This window comes from Pelophylax lessonae (genome assembly GCF_965119305.1).
Source record: "Pelophylax lessonae genome assembly, chromosome: 5".
Classification (NCBI taxonomy): Eukaryota; Metazoa; Chordata; class Amphibia; order Anura; family Ranidae; genus Pelophylax; species Pelophylax lessonae.
This window is the reverse complement of record NC_138772.1, coordinates 159,475,805-159,497,324: the sequence shown is the minus strand read 5'-3', so window position 1 is coordinate 159,497,324 and position 21,520 is coordinate 159,475,805. Positions and strand designations below refer to the sequence as shown.

The 21,520-nt window shown below is 40.2% G+C and overlaps 1 protein-coding gene across 2 annotated transcripts in view; it reads right to left on the bottom strand.

Annotated features, from left to right (window-relative positions):
* Window positions 1-14,807, bottom strand: part of RBMS3 (RNA binding motif single stranded interacting protein 3) — an 882,638-nt gene extending 867,831 nt beyond the window's left edge. For both annotated transcript variants that reach the window (XM_082258270.1, XM_082258271.1), the window contains exon 1: window positions 14,157-14,807. In XM_082258270.1, the coding sequence (XP_082114396.1) occupies window positions 14,157-14,231 (75 nt within the window). In that variant the 5' untranslated portion in view covers window positions 14,232-14,807. The remainder of the gene's footprint in view (window positions 1-14,156) is intronic.
* Between the last annotated feature and the right edge of the window lie 6,713 nt (window positions 14,808-21,520).

The window sequence follows — 21,520 nt, the reverse complement described above, 5'->3', positions numbered from 1 at the left end:
AACAATATTTTTCACATTTTTTTATATGAAATTCCCCAAAAAAAAATGTAAAAATCAAAATTTTTTAACATTTTCGGCCAATTTGTTTTATGCTACATATGTTTGGTAAAAAACAATCGCAAAAAGCGTATTTTGATTGGTTTGCGCAAAAGTTATCGCGTTTACTAGCAAAGGGAAAGATTTTTGTCATTTTTGGTGGGTTTTTTTTAACGAGTAATGGCGGCGATCTGCGATTTTTTTTGTGGGACTGTGACATTGCGGCGGACAGATCGGACCCTTGACTGACATTTTTGACACTTTTGGGGTTACCAGTGACATTACTGCAGTAATCAGTGCTAAAAATATGCACTGTTACTGTAAAAATGACACTGGCAGGGAAGGGGTTAACTGTATTGGAGAGGGAGGGGTTAAGTGTGTCCTAGGGGCGTGTTTCTAACTGTAGTGGAACAGGTCTCCTATTGTAAAAACAGAGATCAACGGTTCTACAAAGTAGAACCGTCTGATCTCCATTTTTACACAGGGGAGAATGACAGGTGGCTTGTTTACATAAGCCGCCCGCCTTTCTCCCGCTCTACCGATGATTGTAGTGGGTCCGCCGGTCACACGCGCGGACTTCTCCGTGAACGAGCCGCGGTGGGCCACGCACCTCAGCGGGTGTGCACCCACCCGCTATTGGCTCACAAACCGGTCACAGGCTAGTGACGTATATATACGTCACTTTGCCTGGCCGGGGCTGACCGCCGCAGTATATCTACTTGCGGTGGTCGGCAAGCGGTTAATGGCAACCCAGTCTTAGTCCGTAGGGTTCAATATTGAGTTGGCCCACCCTTTGCAGCTAGAAAGGTGTTCTGTTTTGGTTGAGGGCAGGCTAGTCAAGTTACTCCTCCCCAAACTCATTCATCCATGTCTTTATAGACCTTGCTTTGTGCACTGGTGCGCAGTCATGTTGGATCAGGATGGGGCCATCCCCAAACTGTTCCCACAAAGTTGGGAGCATGAAATTGTCCAAAATGTCTTGGTATGCTGACACTTTAGGGGTTCCCTTCACTGGAACTAAGGGGTCAAGCCCAACCCCTAAAAAACATCCCCACACCATCACCCCCCCTCCACTAAATGATTTGGACCAATGCACAAAGCAAAGTCCATAAAGACATGGATGAGCGAGTTTGGAGTGAAGGAACCTGACTGGCCTGCACAGAGTCCTGACTTAAACCTGACAGAACACCTTTAGGATTTAGGATGAATTAGAGCGGAGACTGCAAGCCAGGCCATATCATCCAACATCAGTGCCTGACCTCACAAAGGTGCTTCTGGAAGAATGGTCAAACATTCCCATAGACACACTCCTAAACCTTGTGGACAGCCTTCCTAGAAGAGTTGAAGCTGTTATAGCTGCAAAGGGTGGAAAAACTCAATATTGAACCCTTCTAAGATGCCATTAAAGTTCATGTGCATGTAAAGACAGGCATCACAAAACTTTTTACAATGCAGTGTATATGGGCATACTGGGAATTTTAAAGGTTTATTATTATTATGCAGTAATCCTCATTCAGTCTGGAGTATTTGGAGATGCTGGACAGGAAATAAAATCACATGCTATATCCAGCCTTAAAGTGGTAGTAAATTCTCAACATTTATTTTTACCTACAGTTAAAACTCATGATAAAGCTTACCTGTAGGTAAAATGAATACCTCCTAAACAAGCACCATTCAGGAGATATTCTAGGGAGCAGCAGCCAATAATGTCACCGGCGCATGCGCTTTGAAGGAATGGCATACCCGTGTCATTCCTTAAGAGTTCTGTCCCACAGCCATGACTCCCGAGTGCATGCATGGTTGTGATGCCATCACGGCTCAGCCATTCAAGCGGCCAAATCCCAGAAACCCAGATGGAAGACCAGGTAAAGATGAGACCTCTGAATCTGTGACAGCACACTGCTGGAAGGCTTCAATTTTTAAGGTAAATCTTTCATAATGTGCTAGTATGTGATGCATACTAGCACATAATACCTCTACCTTGCAGGGTTTTTTTTTTTTTTGGGGGGGGGGGGTTAAGCCTTTACTACCACTTTAAAATCTCTGTATAGTTTTTTTTTAACTCTTTAAACTCTTTCACTGTAAATGAATCTACAGAAGATCTATAGTCACAGCATACACTTTCATTTTATATATATCAGCATTGTAATAGCAATAGCATTGTAATAGCAATAGAAATTATATATTATATTTGAAAATTCAATATAAGCTTACTTGGAAACTCCCCTTTCATGTATTGAGTATTGCTTGTCTGCCGTCCACCTTTTTCCACAATTTCCTGGATTCTCTGCATGCCTTACATTGTCTCTTCTGCTATTTAGTCTTGATTCCTAAGGACTACGTCTCCCACAGTTCCTTGCTGCCTGCAATTAATGATTCTTGTGCTGACTCTGCCTCCTAAAACTCCCCAGCACCTCTGTAGTTCAGAAGGCAGGCCCTGTGAAATGTTTGATGCTCACAGGGTATAGTGTACATGTGTCACAGAATTCAAGAAAATGTGTGGGGATCTTTACAAAGTTCAGAAACATCAAGATCATTCAGATTAATATAGGCTGGAAAAATGTAAAGTAGAATTTGGAAATTAATCTAAATATTAACTATAGTTACACTATTATAATTGAATTTCAGAAATTCAGCTACTTTCTAAAATGCGCTGGCTTACTAGCTTACTTGGTCCATTGAGGTGCATCCCATCTCGTGGACATATCTCTTTTGTTGTGACTTTTGTCAAAAGGAAGTTCACAAACTATGACTATGACTTCAACTATGATAGTTGACATTTTTAGTATAGTGACTGACTCAAAATGTATTTCTGTGACTTATGATGGGCTAAGCTTTAAATGTCCTGACAGATAACCTAAAGCGGTATTAAACCCTAAACCAAACACTCAGCTTACCAATCACTAGATGTAGTAGCTGCATTGTTTTTTTTTTCAGGCTTTTTTCCCTCTGTTTTCAACCGGTGATCTGGCCAGTAACCCACCTTCTATATTAGAGTGCCCCCAATCTGTTTGGAGGACAGAGACACTTTTGGACAGTTGCATTATGAGTGGGAGTCTTAGATGGACTAGCAGATTTAGAATCACTAACAAACTGTACAAACACCAGCTCACACTGCAGTTACAGCAAACTGTTTTTTTTCCTTTTGTTGTAAAGATGTTGCATGAATAATTAAAAACAGATACTTGTGAGCACCCCTCTCAGTAGAAAATGGTTTGCCTCAGCACTATTAACTGATACATTTGCAGGTGAGCTTCTGTTAAAAAACAACAGACTTACTGGACTGATCACCAGGTAAAAATAAAAGAAAGAAAGCCTGAAAAATAAAACAAATGTAGCCCTCACCTCTATAAATTGGTAAACTACAATAAAATAAATGTTTGCTTCTGGGTTTAATAGCAATTAAAGAGCAGAGAATTTCATACCTTATAAAGTAGAAATTGGCCACACACTACTTGGGTGCCCTGTTACCTCCACTCCTTTTAGACATTCTTTGGAATGGAAAATTGTTGGTCGAATAGACTGCATCCAATCAGATAAAGCTGCTCTTAAGTTATTCTGACCGCTGTTGGTGCTGGCTTTCAGAATAAAATAGCCTCAGTGGGAGATTCGTCCATCTTTGCTGTATATTGAAGGAATCTGTTCGATTTTTTCATTCAGCCCACAGATTGAACAAAAGAAATCTATGCCTGTATGGCCATCTTATGTCACTTTGGAGCATCTACAGCATAATTAAAGACTAAAGCCCCGTACACACGCAACGATTATCGGCCAACCGATCGTCGGTCTTTTGTCCAGAGTGGTGTTTTGTTGGTTGGAATGTGCCTAGGCTGCACACGAATTTTCTCGCCCGACAAAATTCTACTTCAGAAGTGATGTCATGTGTTGGTTTGCTTTCTTTGTGTTCTTTCTTCTCTGAGCATGCCCAGACTTGCTCATTAGATTTTTCCCTGTCGAAATCTGTACTGACTGCACGAAAATCGGCCGTGTTTTGACGGCGGACAAAAATGTTATAGCCTGCACACCAGATTTTTTTCGGCCGAAAAGTCGGAGTCAGTTGTCGGAAGCATCATACTAACAAGCCGAAAATCGGCAGATCGGTCGTCGGACAAAAATTCCCTGTCGATTTTCGACGCGTGTGTACAAGGCTTTAGACTCCCCCTGCCTACCAGTGTCATCCAACGTGGTCCTCATTGCTTCTGTCCCAGCACTTTTGCTGGTAGAATGCCATATTGTATGCTTACATTTAACCCACTTTATATTAGTGCACTAAGAACTGAACTTCTAGCTGGTAGTTCAAAGTCATGCTATGGAAGAAGGTCAGAGACTAGGGACATGTCTCATAAAAACCACTGGACTTTACTATAATTAAAGGACCCTTTACAAATCAATGCTCTTTCTACTGACTGCTGGGACCCAAAGGCCTCACCTCAAACACTAAAGGGCTACATGTGGTCCTCGGGCTGCAGGTGGGACGCCAGGGGCCTAGAAGGATAGACAATATAAAGCTTCAATACCATACCACATAAAACATTGTCCTTGGAATTCAAAAAAGGTGTTAAATTATATTCATTAAAAATTTGTCTCCTGTCTGTACAAAAATTGGTGCAACTTGTGACAGATTCATGTAACTGTTGGTAAAGTGCATATGAATCTGCTGCAGGGTTGTTAGACAGAACTTTGTCTCAAATGGAATTTTGTCTGTGACACAATACCTACATCTGTGATACAATTTACTCCTACATGGAGGAGGTCTTTATTATGAATTTGGTGCAGGACTTTATATTACGGTAGAATAATGTTGCAAGTGCCTTTTTGCATCGTCTCCTGTGTTTTTAAAATGGAGTACCTGGAAGTACTCATACATCCATAGACTTAACATTATGGTGACCTCTAAGGTAAAAAAAAAAAGGTAGTGTACCCATCTGTCTGCTAGTCTGTATCTCCTGACTCCCCTCTGATGCATTTTTGCAGCCACCCCTACCCTCTTCAGCATTCAGTGCTTCTGAATGGTGGATTTCTACGTTCTAGAAACAAGTACACCCATCTACATGCTTGAATTGGTCTGTTTATATGTGAGTGTATCCAGATTTTTTTATTCAATACATTGTTTTAGAACTACTACACTATCTGAGCTCCTTTACTCCTGAGGTTGGCCTTATCACCTGTTGGGGTTTGTCTGCATGGCACTGGAGAAGAGGTCCATATTTATTAGCCTGACCATCCTGTCTTGATGCGTTTGAGAACCTATATGGTTGAGAACTCATGGGGCTTCCAAATATCTATTTGGCTACTCTATAATTTGAGGGTCAATCTCCTCTGGTAAGCAGGTTTTTCCTCCAGACACAGTGGTGAAGTGCGCTTTCAGCAGTCACGGCTTCTGGTGTGGGGATCATCTTTGGTTTTTCTTTATGAACATTCCTTTATTGGACTGAGTTTTTTTTATATATCCACCATTTTGGCGCTGCATCCCTTTGTTTTATATGATGCCTACATTCTGCAGGCTTATGTTCCATCTTCTGACCCCTAATGGAGTCCTACATGGCTGTAGACAGGGGAACTACAGTGCCTGGTGGGAGACACAAATATTTGACCTTTCCATTAGTGTTCAATACTGAAGAGATTGGTGGAGGCTACAGTGATAAAAGGAAGGGGAGATAGGAGACATGAACTATTGGAGAGAGGCGTACACTACCTCTTTTGTTGAAGGGAACTTACAGTCACTGTTTTTATCACCTTTAAATATTGGTCGGGTTTGGCAACTTTGCAGATATGTATTAAAATTCAGTAAGATTATGTGCGTACACGCTTTATTTACTAAAGAGTGAAGTTTGGTAAACTGAAGTGATCCTGGGCTAGTGTAAAGTGAACCTGTGCTTACAGCAATATCCAGTCACGTAAAGAATTCTCTGATCCCCCCACACACAACTGAATGATTATAGTGAAACACAGGCTCACTTTACCTACCTTTAAACTTCAGTAAATCTGGCCCAAGATCACTTCAGTTAACCTTATTTTACCTCACTTCAAAGCTTAGTACATCAGCCCTGTATGTATACGTTTATGTGTTCTACCTGTGTTTTTACTGGTTTCCTTCTAGTGCCCCAGCTCCCAACCACAATTTATATACTGTATATTATTAGGTTAAATGCTTCCTGAATAAATCCTGAATTGCCATAGCGTTTTTATTTAACATATATAGCTCTACTGAATATCTATGCTTTAGAGGCATTCGTTTGTAATCCCATTTGAAACAGGGACTGATGTTAAAGCGATTTAGTCCTTGAAAAAAAATGTTCAAAAGAAGACTATTTATACTAACCTATGCTGCTGCTCATTCCTCAGGTCTTCGCTCCATTTTTGCACAGCAAAGCCGCCACCAAAATCTCCAGTATCCAACATGCTTCTTGGTGTGTTAAATGCCTTATTCATCGCTGCACTGCTGTTATTCCACCCACTGGCAACTGTGGGGTCAGAGGATGGAACCACTGCATGTACTATTATGTTGCAAGGACAAAGCAGTGGGGCAGTGACCAATGGATGAAATCGCAGTGCACAGGGTGGGGATGCAAGCATTAGCCACCTTTAGGTGCCATTTACACTTAGTCCTTATTTACATGTATTTTTACTGCCCCCCAACCTCTTCCCCCTAAGCTGCAAAAGCAGTGGAGTGGGATACATATGCCGTGGCCATTATGAATCGCTGTTGTGTTCAGCAGGCAGGACTAAACCCATTTAACTGGAATGTTGTAGCCCTGCTAGTGTGGTGTTTAAGGGGTTGGAACAGGCAATGAGAAGGCGATACAATGCCTCCACACTGCTCTCCAAAGAGTGATCCAAATGTTGATAGCAATTCTCAGGGCTGTTGATAGGGTGGGCCACCAGCCCTCTTGTAGGGGGCCCGAGCTCACAGGGGGGGCCACACAGAGAGGGGGATTAGTGATGGACAACAAATACAGAAATCTTCCTCCAGCACCTGAATCTGATCTGTCCCTCTCCCTGCTATCAGCTTTTATCTGTTGAGAAAGAGACAGTTGTCCCTCACTAATCCCCCTCCCTTTTGTGGGCCCCCCTCCCAGCACTTATCTCTGCTCAGGAGTTTATTTGTAAATTATAACTTTGTTTCTCTCTCTCTCTGTCTCTCTGATCACTGAGCTTCAACTGCCCAGCCTGTATATTTTTCTCATCTTATCTTCATTTTTATTTAACATAGTTTTTTTTTTTAGATTTAGCAGAAATTATGCGAGTTATGTTATATTTGTGTCTGCTAATAGTGATTTTGTTGTAATTTTAGCTAAATATATCTTTAATATTTTCTTGGGGGGGCCCTGCCAGGTAGTCTGTACTGGGCCCCGCGATTTCTAACAGCAGCCCTGGCAACGCTAATGTACACTATCCCTTAGAAGTTTTGGATGCTGAGGTTTCTGCCAGTGGCTTTGCTTTGCAAGAGGGCAAAAGCTGAGCAACCAATAGCAGGACAGGTAAGTCTTTATTGGCAGCATCCTTTTTTATTTAATTTGTTTTACTCAGTGATAGGGTCTTCTAAACATAGGAGACCTAAGTCTTCTAACTATGGAAGCAAAATTATATTTATACAGGTTTAGTTCTCTCTGCCTAATCTAGAGAAAGTTTCTTTACAGACTTCTTCTCTACGCATATAGATAATCAGTTATCTATAAAGAGAGATCGGTTAATAAAATAATACGTACAAGAAAGAAAGGAAGAAGGAGGGATGATGGAAAACTCTGAATACATTATTGCCGTGAATAAAGTTCAGGAGAGCAGTATTTTCCATACGAGGCTGAGGTCAAAAACGCAGGACATCAATTTAAACTAGCAGGAGCTCAAGGGTCATATTTTACAGCATTAATGTACCCGAGAGAAGTGGATACTTGCAACAAACTTCCAGCTGTGGTAGTAAGTCAATCAATAGAAGTACATTTCAACATGCTTGGGATAAACATATGTCAATCATCATACAATGATATGAAAAAGGGCAAACTCAATGGACCTCTTAGACGTTGTCTGCTGTCAGTCTTTGGAGTTTGTGAGATAGATAGATAGATAGATAGATAGATAGATAGATAGATAGATAGATAGATAGATAGATAGATAGATAGATAGATAGATAGATAGATAGATAGATAGATAGATAGATAGATAGATAGATAGATAGATAGATAGATAGATAGATAGATAGATAGATAGATAGATAGATAGATAGATAGATAGATAGATATTAATGACCTTCTTGGGTGTTCATTTTAACCATCTGATGATAAAAAATTCGGCCAGCACAGGGAAATATTATAAGCAGCCTTGACGTTGCTTCTGTTGACACTGAATATTATCAGAAAGAGATTATCATGCCTTTGGCACATGCCCAAGCTGCAGATGGTTGGAAATGTGGCCTGAAACCAGTGTGTGGTTGATGAATGACTTCTTACACCTGACTATTACCTCACACCAGACACCAAACACAGCCTGAACACCAGCAGCCAAAGAAGCTATGTCAGCCTGCTCTGCACATTGGAGCTCTTTTGACAAGGCCTTCTGTATGACCAGATGGCCAAACGTGGAAAATGCAGTAAACCTACTAAACAGGGACAGGTCTGGAAAATCCGTACTCGGTCAGCGTGAGTAGGAAGGCACGGAGGGAGCTGGGATTACAAATTGGTGCAGACTTACAGAGGACAAAAGGGAGGGAAAAAAATTACACATTATGTTACAGCTTTTTTTTTCCTAATCAGATATTTGCATAAGTTTAGACCCCTCTGTACCATTGTTCCACACAGACGCTATTTCAAACAAGTTACTTATCCCTATTTTAATTAAAACTGCACTTTCTCACATATATTTTATTAGCAATATAGCATGTCATGTTCTTCTGATATAAGGAGTATCTGTGGAAGCCATGAGGGAAAAGAAAGACAGATAAGAATCACTATTATCTATAAAAAGCCTTTAAAGTTGATGCAGTTTCCTAGTGAGACTGCTTCATTCGGGTCATTGACAATTACTGAACCTAATTTCTCTCTTCATGATTATCTTGCTCATGATTCTCTGGGGTTGCTATCTACCTTCATTAGCAGAAGAGAATAATTTACAAACTTCTAGAATCCAGATGGAAATATCGATAGAGGAAAGGGAACTATTTTTTTTTTGTTATTACTGCTATAAAATAGTAGGATTTTGTTCATATATAATGAATGCGACACAAAATGAGACTCACCTACAAAAGGTTGGGGCGAAGAACATGGGAGATGCCATGGAAGACAACTAAAACCAGATTGCAGTTTTCATTTGTATAATGCTTGCTAAAAATGAATAGTAAATATGAATTTAACTTTCCTTCAATGTAAATAAAGACATTCACTTTCTCACTGGACTTTTAACCACTTAAGCCCCGGAAGATTTTACCCCCTTCCTGACCAGGGGGTATTTTGCGATTCGGCACTGCGTGAATTTAACGGACAATTGGGTGGTCGTGCGACGCTGTACCCAAATAAATTTGATGTCCTTTTTTTTTCCCACAAACAGAGCTTTCTTTTGGTGGTATTTGATCATCTGTGTGATTTTTTAATCATGCGCTATAAACAAAAAAAGAGCGACAATTTTGCAAAAATAACAATATTTTTCAATTTTTTTATATGAAATACCCCCCCCCCCCCCAAAAAATGTAAAAATAAACATTTTTGAACATTTTAGGCCAATTTGTTTTCTGCTACATATGTTTGGAAAAAAAATCGCAAAAAGCGTATTTTGATTGGTTTGCGCAAAAGTTATTGCGTTTGCTAACTAAGGGAAAGATTTTTGTCATTTTTATTGTTTTTTTTAACGAGTAATGGCGGCGATCTGCGATTTTTTTTGGGGGGACTGCGACATTGCGGCGGACAGATCGGACCCTTGACTGACATTTTTGACACTTTTGGGGGTACCAGTGACATTACTACAGTAATCAGTGCTATACATATGCACTGTTACTGTAAAAATGACACTGGGAGGGAAGGGGTTAACTTTATTGGAGAGGGAGGGGTTAAGTGTGTCCCTAGGGGCATGCTTCTTACTGTCATTAGATGTGGCTGTGTGTGTAACAGCACAGATCAACGGTCCTACATAGCAGGGCTGAGTGATCTGTGCTTTTACACAGGGGAGAGTGACAGGTGGCTTTGTTTACATTAGCCGCCTGCCTTTCTCCCTCTCTACCCGATGATCGCGAGTCACTGGCGGACATCGGGTCTGCCGGTCACACACGCCGGCTTCTTCGGGTACGAGCGGGGGGCGGGAGCGCGCCTCCGGCGGCGCACGCTCACCCCCTATTCGCTCCCAGGCTAGTGACAAACCAGTACGTCACTTTGCCTGGGAGGGGCTGACCGCTGCCGCATATAGTCGGGCGGCGGTCGGCAAGTGGTTAATGATACATAAGGCCAGTAGAAGATGCAAGAATGTATTTAGAAAAATACTAAAATCTAGTGACAGGCTCAAGTCGCAAAGCTTTAATATAAGGATAAATATATTTACAGCCATGTGACTGTCATTTTCAAAATCACATTGGCTGAAAATAACTGTCATTTTTAAAGAAAAGATCCTAGTGTGTTAGCTTTGTGAATTCAGCCCTACTGGTGTTATTTTTATTCTTAGACGTTGCAGTAATAATGGTCATGGTATAAGTTACAGTAGAAGAAATGATAAACTGTAGCAATATGATTGTTGAATATTATTTTTTTTTAAATTACAGTTGTCCCTGATAATACATTAGCTGCAGGTGAATTACTATACAGATACATAGCAACTGCGTTAAGCTAGTAATATGTTAATGAAAAGACCTTGCTATAAACGAGGAGCCACTTATGGCGTATATCACAACGTCGCTATTATTGAAGCACCACTGAAATATTTTTAAAACATGCAAATCTCATTCCTACAGCAACAATTATTCCATTCATTCAGCTCTAGTCCTGAACAGTATCTGTTATATCATAATGAGTTCCTTCCTCTGGCTCATTGTAGACAAGGAGAACATCATAACCAGGGTGCATTTTGTCATGTAGCTGGACACGCCATTAAGCCCTGCCCCTTCTGCCCCCCCTTCATTATCTTTGAGTGAGTGTTGGCATTATAGATATCAGATATTCCCTTTATTTGAGTACTTTTCCTTTAAGTTATGAACATTTTAAGCTCACCATGGAAACAGAGTTGGAATAGGATGCTACACAGCTCTTAACGGCTATAATTAATAATTTACATTGGTAAAGTACATCACAACTTTTTTGAAAAATGAAGCTTTGGAAAGATAAGCTGCCACTTTACCCCATTCAGTGAACAGTTGGGGCACATGCTGAGTATGCAGGCTAATAGCAGAACAAAAATGTTTTTGAATTAAATGGATTAGTATTTCATTTGTGTTTCTACTAATCTCTTTATTGCCTATTTTTCTCAGTTGACCCAATGGATGTCATGTGTGAAAGTGACTGAAAAAAGAACTATGTTGCCCACAGAAACTAGATTCTCTATTGTTGCTAGACGATGGTAGAAAATAAAGTAAAGAAGCTGTGGAAAATACAATTCTTCCTTCCAAAATTTTAGTGCATAGAGATCCCATCGACGCATTCTATCTATTAACTAAGAAGTACTATACGTGAATATTGGTTCAGGCTACAAAACATAGATGCCTCCTCTAAATGCTGAAGGAAAGTAGTATTACCCCATCTGTGTTTCGTTTCCTTGCTTTCACAGTCAGCCTAACACTGTTACACCAAAAACTGTAATGTGGGTGGCACACAAGCCATGTGGAGATCCAACTTGGAGGAAGGTGGCAATAATTAATTAATGAGCATTGTGTCTGGGAGAACATTGCTGAGCAATTATTGCTCATCAGACCATGGCAGCTTATGTGTGTTAGCAATGTAGCAGTGGTCAGAGCTTCCACCTTCTTAGGGGATTCCCATATCAATTTTAAGCTTATCCCCATACCATAGTGTTGACTGAAACCAAATGCCCTCCAAACTTAAAGGACGTTAAAGTAACAAGATCCAGATGCGGCTTGTCTGTGACGGCTTATGGTATTCTTCAGACACTTTAACAAAACGTCTTTTACATTTTTCTTTAATAGTGATCACACGTTCTTTATGGTTCAGATCATGCTTTAGACTTCCATGGATCGAAATATAAAGATCCAATCTAGACCAGATTTGCAACTGCATGGAGATTCACTGCATACCGTATCACCTGGCTTTGGTTCGCTTCTAAAATAGCAGCATGCTGCTCAAGAAATGTGCTATTTCTATATTACCAACCCTATCATTCCTTTGCTGCAAGTGACAATGAATACCATTTCTCAGGAAGACAAAGAGATGATTCTGCTTCCTTGAAAAAGAATTCTTAAAATGTACAAATGCATCTGAAATTGACCTTGACATTGCCAACAATGGAAGAGAAGGGACCACTGCAATAGTGTCTAATCAGTTAAGTTCATTCTACAATGTGAAATATTTAGGCTAAAGTAGTATGCTCTTCCTGAATGTCTGACTAAGCAGTTTTATAGAAAATTGGCAACATATCTGACAATGTATGGATTTTAACAGAATACTGGTGGCAAATGTATACAGACTGCTTAGATTTAGAATTACCTGTGACATTTAAGAATGCACTAGATATGATAGATGGATGGATAGATGGATAGATGGATAGATAGATAGAAAGATAGATAGATAGATAGATAGATAGATAGATAGATAGATAGATAGATAGATAGATAGATAGATAGATAGATAGATAGATAGATAGATAGATAGATAGATAGATAGATAGATAGATAGATAGATAGATAGATAGATAGATAGATAGATAGATAGATAGATAGATAGATAGATAGATAGACATATAACTAACAAAATTTTGGGTTGTAAACTGCATATGAAAAGAACTGTGTTATACGGCACTATGATATAAATATATATATATATATATATATATATATATATATATATATATATATATATATATATATATATATATATATATATATATATACACATACTGTATATGTGTGTGTGTTAACATGGCTATAAAAAGACAAATAAGTGGCTAAGTTTTTGGATACATTTGAATGAAGGCTACTTTGTACATGTGCCGCATAATATGTTGGTGCTATAAAAATTGTTTTATATAAAAACACACACACATGCCAATATACATATTTACTGTAAAAAAAATAAATAAATAAATGAATAAAAAAAAAAATATATACTGTATTTTCTGGCGTATAAGACTACTTTTGAACCTCAAAAAAATCCCCCAAAAATGGGAGGTCGTCTTATAAGCCGAGTATAATATCTCCAATGTAACCTAAGAATAAGTATTACCGGTAGATCATGCAATAGGGGGGTTGTCTTATACGCCAAGTCGTCTTATACGCCGGAAAATACGGTATATATATATATATATATATATATATATATATATATATATATATATAGTTGATTTCGCCTTACAGATTGTCAGTTATCCTTAGCTGTAATAAGCCCTGGAAAAACCTAAAAACTTACAAAGGCGACCTATCTGCCTGCTTTTGGCTGTCGTAGCTGTGTGCTTCTCCCACATAAAGTTGATCAGCACAGAACCCCCTTGCAGCTGGATAATGCTTTCAGCTGCCCAGATTGTACAGATCTCACTAAAGTGCCGCTGAGACTGTATTTCCATCCAAGTGTGTATACGTTTTATTGTCCAATCTGCATCTTGTGTCAACGCAAATACATGCTACTGACAAAAAAACAAAAAACAAAAAAACATAAACAAAAAAGCAAGCTCTAGTCTAATATAAAAGGCAACTATATCTCAAGACAGACAACAAAGGATTAAATAGAGAATAAAACATAGTTAGACTGGTGAAAGGATAACAAAAAGGAGAAGAGTAAGGATTGAGGGGATGGAAACACAAATCCACATTGCTTGACCTTCCTGCTTTTCTGGTGTCCCTGCTTTGACTGTATAAGCTGTGTGATACTGAACTCACAAAAAAAAAAAAAAAAGGCAAGCTGCCAGTCAAAGCAGTCACCTATCCATCATCATCACATACTGTGAGCACCGGCGGAGAGGTGAGAGTGTGCTGCTGCTCATACCTTGGTCTGGAGATAATGAGGGTAGTAGTAGGTGTACTGGGGGTACATTGGCTGCTGTTCCAAGCGTTTGCCCATGTAGCTGGAATCTTTCTATCTGATGCAGAAAACTCGTTGACAGGGTGTAATGCCCCAGGCCCTTCTTCCTTGTCAGATTCCACTATTCCTGATAGTGACCAGGATGTTTCAGGAGTTCCTTGCCCTTTTTTTTCCTTAGTTTTACCAAGCCTTAAATCCAAAACGACCGGGAAAACATTGGCACGTAAAAAATAGATACAAAAAAATGTATAAATCCCACAAAGAAATGTTTCTTCTTCTGTTCTGCCAGTATATGTCTATATCTATATATATATATTTCTATATCCCTTTTTTTTTATTATTATTCCAGCTTATGTGTGAAGCAGCTTCTTGGTAGTACAATCCAGCCTGTGGAGAACATAAAGTCCTACGATAGGAGCCAGGAAAGCTGAATTCCTGCAGACCGGCTTGCCTTATTCCTTTCTTAGTGTCTCTCACAAATTTCTCTCTCCTCCTCCCCCCTCTTACTAGGTTTCTAAAAAAAAAAAAAAAAAAAAAAAAAAAGAAAGAAAAAGAAAGGAAGAAAGAAGGAAAGAAAAAAAAAACCTTCCAGCCTAGTTGTTGCTGTCTCCCTCACGGAGTGACATGGTGTTTAGGGCTTGTCTTGTCTTTCATTCAAACCCCCTCCTTCCAGCCTGTGGGTGGAACAACAGCCTGCCTCTCCCTCGAGAGGCAGACGCAGTCCAGAAGGCTGCAGTGTTTCCTCTAAGAAGAAATAGCCTGCCTCAGCTATGCTGCAAGCTAAGAGCCTCTACTGGCTAGCTGAGAGCAGTCAAAAGCAGCTTTCACATGTCTTCTGTTGTGCTGTGTTACTGTTACACCATGTCAAAGCAAGCCTGATGCTAGCAGCGTGTTTTCAAGAGAGCGAGGAAGACATAATAAAACCATTCATCTGCTCAAGTCTTCCTATTTTTTTTTTTTTTATGGAATAAAAGCTTATACAAGGAACTTTTAGGTTCAGGATTTCCTTCATTCATACATACAGTCTTACATTAAAATGAATGAGCTTGCAAGATGCTGGCGAACAATGAATAATAATAAAAAAAAAAAAATAACAAAAAATATTTTTATTAGTGTATCCAAACCAGCATCAGTGAATCAATACACAACATCCCAAATTATCTTAAAAAAATATATATTTTTTTCTTTTATAGTATTATCAAGTTAACCACTTCTGGACCGAAAGACCCCCTAAATGACCAGACTATTTTTTTGCGATTCGGCACTACGTTTTACTTTAACTGACAATTGCGCAGTCATGCAAACCTGTCCCCTAATAAAATCAATGTCCTTTTTTTCCCACAAATACCCTAAGTAGGCACGGAACTTGTAACATATTCCAAAGGTGAACATATCTTTAACCGCTTAAGCCCCGGAAGATTTTACCCCCTTCCTGACCAGGGTCCTATTTTGCAATTCGGCACTGCTTGACTTTAACGGACAATTGCGCGGTCGTGCGATGCTGTACCTAAACGAATTTGACGTCCTTTTTTAACCACAAACAGAGCTTTCTTTTGGTGGTATTTGATCACCTGTGCGATTTTTTGATCATGCGTTATAAACAAAAAAAGTGCGTAAATTTTGCAAAAATAACAATATTTTCCACATCTTTTCATATGAAATTCCCCCCCCCCCAAAAAAATGTAAAAATCAAATTTTTTTAACACTTTAGGCCAATTTGTTTTATGCTATATATGTTTGGTAAAAAAAAGATCGCAAAAAGCGTATTTTGATTGGTTTGCGCAAAAGTTATTGTGTTTACTAACTAAGGGAAAGATTTTTGTCATTTTTGTTGTTTTTTTTTTAACGAGTAATGGCGGCGATCTGCAATTTTTTTTTGCGGGACTGTGACATTGCGGCGGACAGATCGGACTCTTGACTGACATTTTTGACACTTTTGGGGTTACCAGTGACATTACTACAGTAATCAGTGCTATACATATGCACTGTTACTGTAAAAATTACACTGGCAGGGAAGGAGTTAACTTTATTTGAGAGGGAGGGGTTAAGTGTGTCCCTAGGGGCGTGATCCTACATAGTAGAACCGTGTGATCTCCATTCTTACACAGGGGACTCTAACGCTCTAACGGACGATCGTGAGTGCCCGGCAGACATCGTGTCCGCGGGGCACACGCGCGGGGGGTCCGTGAGCGAGCGGGAGCGGGAGCGCTCCTCCCGTGGCGCGCGCTCGCTCCCCAGAGCCTCACAGGCTAGCGACGTAGACCTACGTCGCTTTGCCTGTGAGGGGCTGACTGCCAACGTAAATCGTCGTTAGGCAGTCGGCAAGTGGTTAATGACCAGACTATTTTTTTGCGATTCGGCACTGCGTTACTTTAACTGACAATTGCACATTCATGCAAACCTGTCCCCTAATAAAATTGATGTCCTTTTTTTCCCACAAATACCCTAAGGAGGGGTGGAACTTGTAACATATTCCAAAGGTGAACATATCTTTAAAGTTGTACTGTCTCCCTGTTCTTTTCCTTAACATATTGAGTGTTGTTTTTTTTTTTCTTTTTTCTTTTTTTTTTCCAATAAATGCCATTCATTAATCACTTCTGGACTAAGAGATATACCCTCTTAATGACCAGGCCATTTTTTGCAGCACTGCGTTACTTTACCTGACAATTGCGCAGTCGTGCGGCGCTGTATCCTAATAAAATCGATCTCCTTTTTTTCCCCCACAAATAGAGCTTTCTTTTGGTGGTATTTGATCACCTCTGCGATTTTTTTTTTTTGTGCTATAAACAGAAAAAGAGCGACAATTCTGAATAAAAATATATACATTTTTTTAACTTTCTGCTATATAACATTCCCAATCATAATAATAAATAAATAAATAAATAAATAAAAATCGAATTTTTTCATCATTTTAGGCCAATTTGTATTCTGCCACATTATTTTGGTAAAACAATTTCCAATTTTGCCAAAAATTTAGTTTTAATGTATTTATTTATTTATTTTTTTATTGGGAATATTATATAGCAGAAAGTAAAAAAATATTTTTACAAAAAAAATATATTTTTTACTTTCTGCTATATAACATTCTGAATAAAAAAAAATCTAATTTTTTCATCACTTTAGGCCAATTTGTATTCTGCCACATATTTTTGCTAAAACCATTCCCAATAATTGTATATTGATTGGTTTGCGCAAACGTTATAGCATCTAAAAACTAGGGGAAAGATTTCAATCTTTTTTTTTTTTTTTTTTTACTAGAAATGGCGGTGATCAGTGATTTTTAGTGGGACTGAGGCATTGTGGTGGACAGATTGGACACCTAAGTGATATATTTGGTACTTTTGTGGGGACCAGTGACATTACTACAGTAATCAGTGTTAAAGATATGCACTGGTATTGTACTAATAAAACTGGCAGGGGTTAACACCAGGAGCGATCAAAGGGTTAAAGGTGTCCCTAGGAGGTGCTTTCTAACTGTGTGGGGGATGGGCTTGCTGCATGAACACAGAGACCTGTATTCCTAAATAGGAGGAACACAGGATCCCTCTGTTCATAACTGGCAGAACAATTGTAAACATGGCAGACCGCTGTTCTGTCTCCACGGGGAGTGATTGCTGGTGCCTCAGTTCCGACAAGCCAGCAGTCAAACGTTGGGCAAGAGGGTTATCTGGCGTCATCTTTTTTTCCGCTCCAACATTTGGGCCACAGAAGCCTGCCTTTTCCAGAACAACGTGACGACGGCATGATGGAAGGTGGAGTGGAGGACAATTGTGAGGAGAGAGGAGAAGGAGAAGAGGCTGGACGGTGAGAGCCTGGAGTGTGGCTTTGTGGGTTCTGACCGTGTTGCTCCCACTGGGCTCGGTGATGGGAGTTCAGGTGCCTTCTTAAGGCGGTCATCCCTAGGTGAGTGTTGGGCTTACCGCGACTTATGCATTGACTGCAAAGGCTGCAGATGGCAACACTGTTGTTAGCAACGGACACATTAAAAAAGCCCACACTGCGGAGCCATGTGACGGGGTCCTGGGAGCGCCAGATGTGACTGTACATGGTTGATGGCTCGCTCCTGATACATTTGTAGTCTGCTTTGTACGTACCTCTTGTCCAATGCAAGTTCTGCCTGCCTCTGCTCCCTGTTTGCTGGTCCGTCTCTCCCTCTGAACTCCCCTCCTCTTCCTCTCTTTTGGCCACCCACGTGACGTCCATAGACACGTCCTCATCCACAACACCTTCCCCACCACTAACATTCGAGATCTCGGAGTAGGCAGCAACAGCGGGGACCAACATCATTGGGCTGATCTAGGTACTGTCCTCAGACTGCTGAGTGGTGGCTGTTTCTACCTCCTCTTCCTGATCCGATGCCAACAATTACTGCGCATCACAAATGTCTTGTGATGGATCGGAAAATAATTCCAGTGACTCAAGCGGAGGATATGTGGTGGTGTTTGTGGTGGTGTCTTTGGGGGTGCACACAGCAGAGAATGAAGAGGGAGCAGATAGAGAGGATGAGGAGGGTGCAGAAGAGGAAGGCTGAGTGAGCCACTCAACCAAGTCTGGTGCGTCCTTTGACGTAATCAAACGCACCTTCTGAAACTTCACACTTTGGCTCCGGCCTACTGCTCCTGCTCTACCCCTACCACCCCTGCGTAAGTGTCTGCCTCTTCCTCTGCCTGTCATGTTTTTAAATTACCCTGTGACAAAAGTCTCTAGAGAATCACAGTATATCTGGAAAAAGGTATATAACACCCCGCTTCAATCTGTGGTATTGGGGGGCCACAGGTTTTTTTACACCAGTTCTACAAATAATTGGCCAGTAACTGCTGTCACTGTGTGTAGCACAGTTAACACAGCAAAAGAGGCCAATTTTTTTCAGGACTAAAATACAATCTTAGAAAAGTATACTGTTAAATAACACCCCACTTCAATATGTGGTATTGGGGGGGCCACAGTTTTATCACACCAGTTCTACAAATAATTGGCCAGTAACTGTTGTCACTGTGTGTAGCACAGTTGACACAGCAAAAGAGGCCACATTTTTGCAGGAATAAAATACACTCTTAGAAAAGTATACTGTTAAATAACACCCCACTTCAATATGTGGTATTGGGGGGGGGGGCACAGTTTTATCACACCAGTTCTACAAATAATTGGCCAGTAACTGTTGTCACTGTGTGTGTAGCACAGTTAACACAGCAAAAGAGGCCAAATTTTTGCAGGACTAAAATACAGTCTTAGAAAAGTATACTGTTAAATAACACCCCACTTCAATATGTGGTATTGGGGGGGGGGCACTGATTTATCACACCAGTTGTTCAAAAAATTGGCCAGTGAGTTTGGCACTGTGTGTATCAGACTTAATGCAGCAAAAGAGGCAATATTGTTGCAGGACACAAATACACTTATGAAAGTATACTCAGATAACACCCCACTTCAATATGTGGTATTGGGGGGCCACTGGTCTATCACACCAGTTGTTCAAAAAAATTGGCCAGGGAGTTTGGCACTGTGTGTAGCAGAGTTAACACAGCAAAAGAGGCAATATTGTTGCAGGACACAAATACACTTGTAAAAGTATACTCAGATAACACCCCACTTCAATATGTGGTATTGGGGGGCCACTGGTCTATCACACCAGTTGTTCAAAAAAATTGGCCAGGGAGTTTGGCACTGTGTGTAGCAGAGTTAACACAGCAAAAGAGGCAATATTGTTGCAGGGCACAAATACACTTGTAAAAGTATACTCAGATAACACCCCACTTCAATATGTGGTATTGGGGGGCCACTGGTCTATCACACCAGTTGTTCAAAAAAATTGCCAGGGAGTTTGGCACTGTGTGTAGCAGAGTTAACACAGCAAAAGAGGCAATATTGTTGCAGGACACAAATACACTTGTAAAAGTATACTCAGATAACACCCACTTCAAAATGTGGTATTGGGGGGCCACTGGTTTATCACACCAGTTGTTCAAAAAATTGGCCAGTGAGTTTGGCACTGTGCATATCAGACTTAACGCAGCAAAAGAGGCAATATTGTTGCAGGACACAAATACACTTATGAAAGTATACTCAAATAGCACCCCACTTCAATATGTGGTATTGGGGGGCCACTGGTCTATCACACCAATTGTTCAAAAAATTGGCCAGTGCGTTTGGCACTGTTTGTAGCAGATTTAACACAGCAAAAGAGGCAATATTGTTGCAGGACACAAATACACTTGTAAAAGTATACTCAGATAACACCCCACTTCAATATATGATATTGGGGGGCCACTGGTCTATCACACCATTTATAATACATTAAAAGTGCTTTTGTCACTGTTTGTAGTATTGCTGCAGCAACGCTCAGTCACCACACCTGTCACAATGCTGCACAGTGCACAATACAAATCCACTATAATATGCTTTCTATATTACAAAGTATATTATACCGTGGACTACACCCCTATATAGTGCACTGCACACCTATACCAAATAAATAACAGTCCTTTAAATGACTTTTGTGGACATTAACAGAGCGATTTGTGTCACTGCTGATCTCTGTCCCTGGAGAACACTGGATACCTGTCCCTAAACTGAAAAACTGCACACCTATACCAAATAATTTGCAGCCCTTAAAATGACTTTTGTGAACATTAACAGAGCGATTTGTGTCACTGCTGATCTGTCCCTAGAGCACACTGGATACCTGTCCCTTATCTGAACAGAAACTGCACACCTATACCAAATAAATTGCAGCCCTTTAAATGACTTTTGTGGACATTAACAGAGCGATTTGTGTCACTGAAGATCTCTATCTGTCCCTGGAGCACAGGCTGGATACCTGTCCCTAAACTGAAAAGAGACTGTAGTAGATTTATACCGAAATATCAGCCCTGAAAAGGACTTTTGTGGATCTTAACAGAGCTATTTGTGTCTGGCAATCTCTTCCTGATGAACACAGCAGACCTTTCCCTACGCTGACAAAAAGCAGAATGTGAAATGGCTGCCTGCTCTGGTCTATTTATAAGGTAGGGGGCATATCCATGTGCTGAAATGTTTCAATTGGCTGTCCTGTTCCACCCGACGGCTGTGTCATGGGTCAAAGTTCTCCCTAATGTAAACTAATATGGCCGCCGCGAACAACGCCATGTGTTCGCTAAATTGGAGGGTAGCTAACAAGCAAAATTTGCCGTGAACCGACTGCTGGGCGAACCGCAAGGCCATCCCTACCTGTAGGTTTTAGTATTTAAAACCTGATTTCATGTTTTTATTTTATTATAACTAAGGCCTATGTAATAGGCTGAAACGTGTCAATAACTACAGGTATTGATTCCTTTTAATACTAGGGTCTA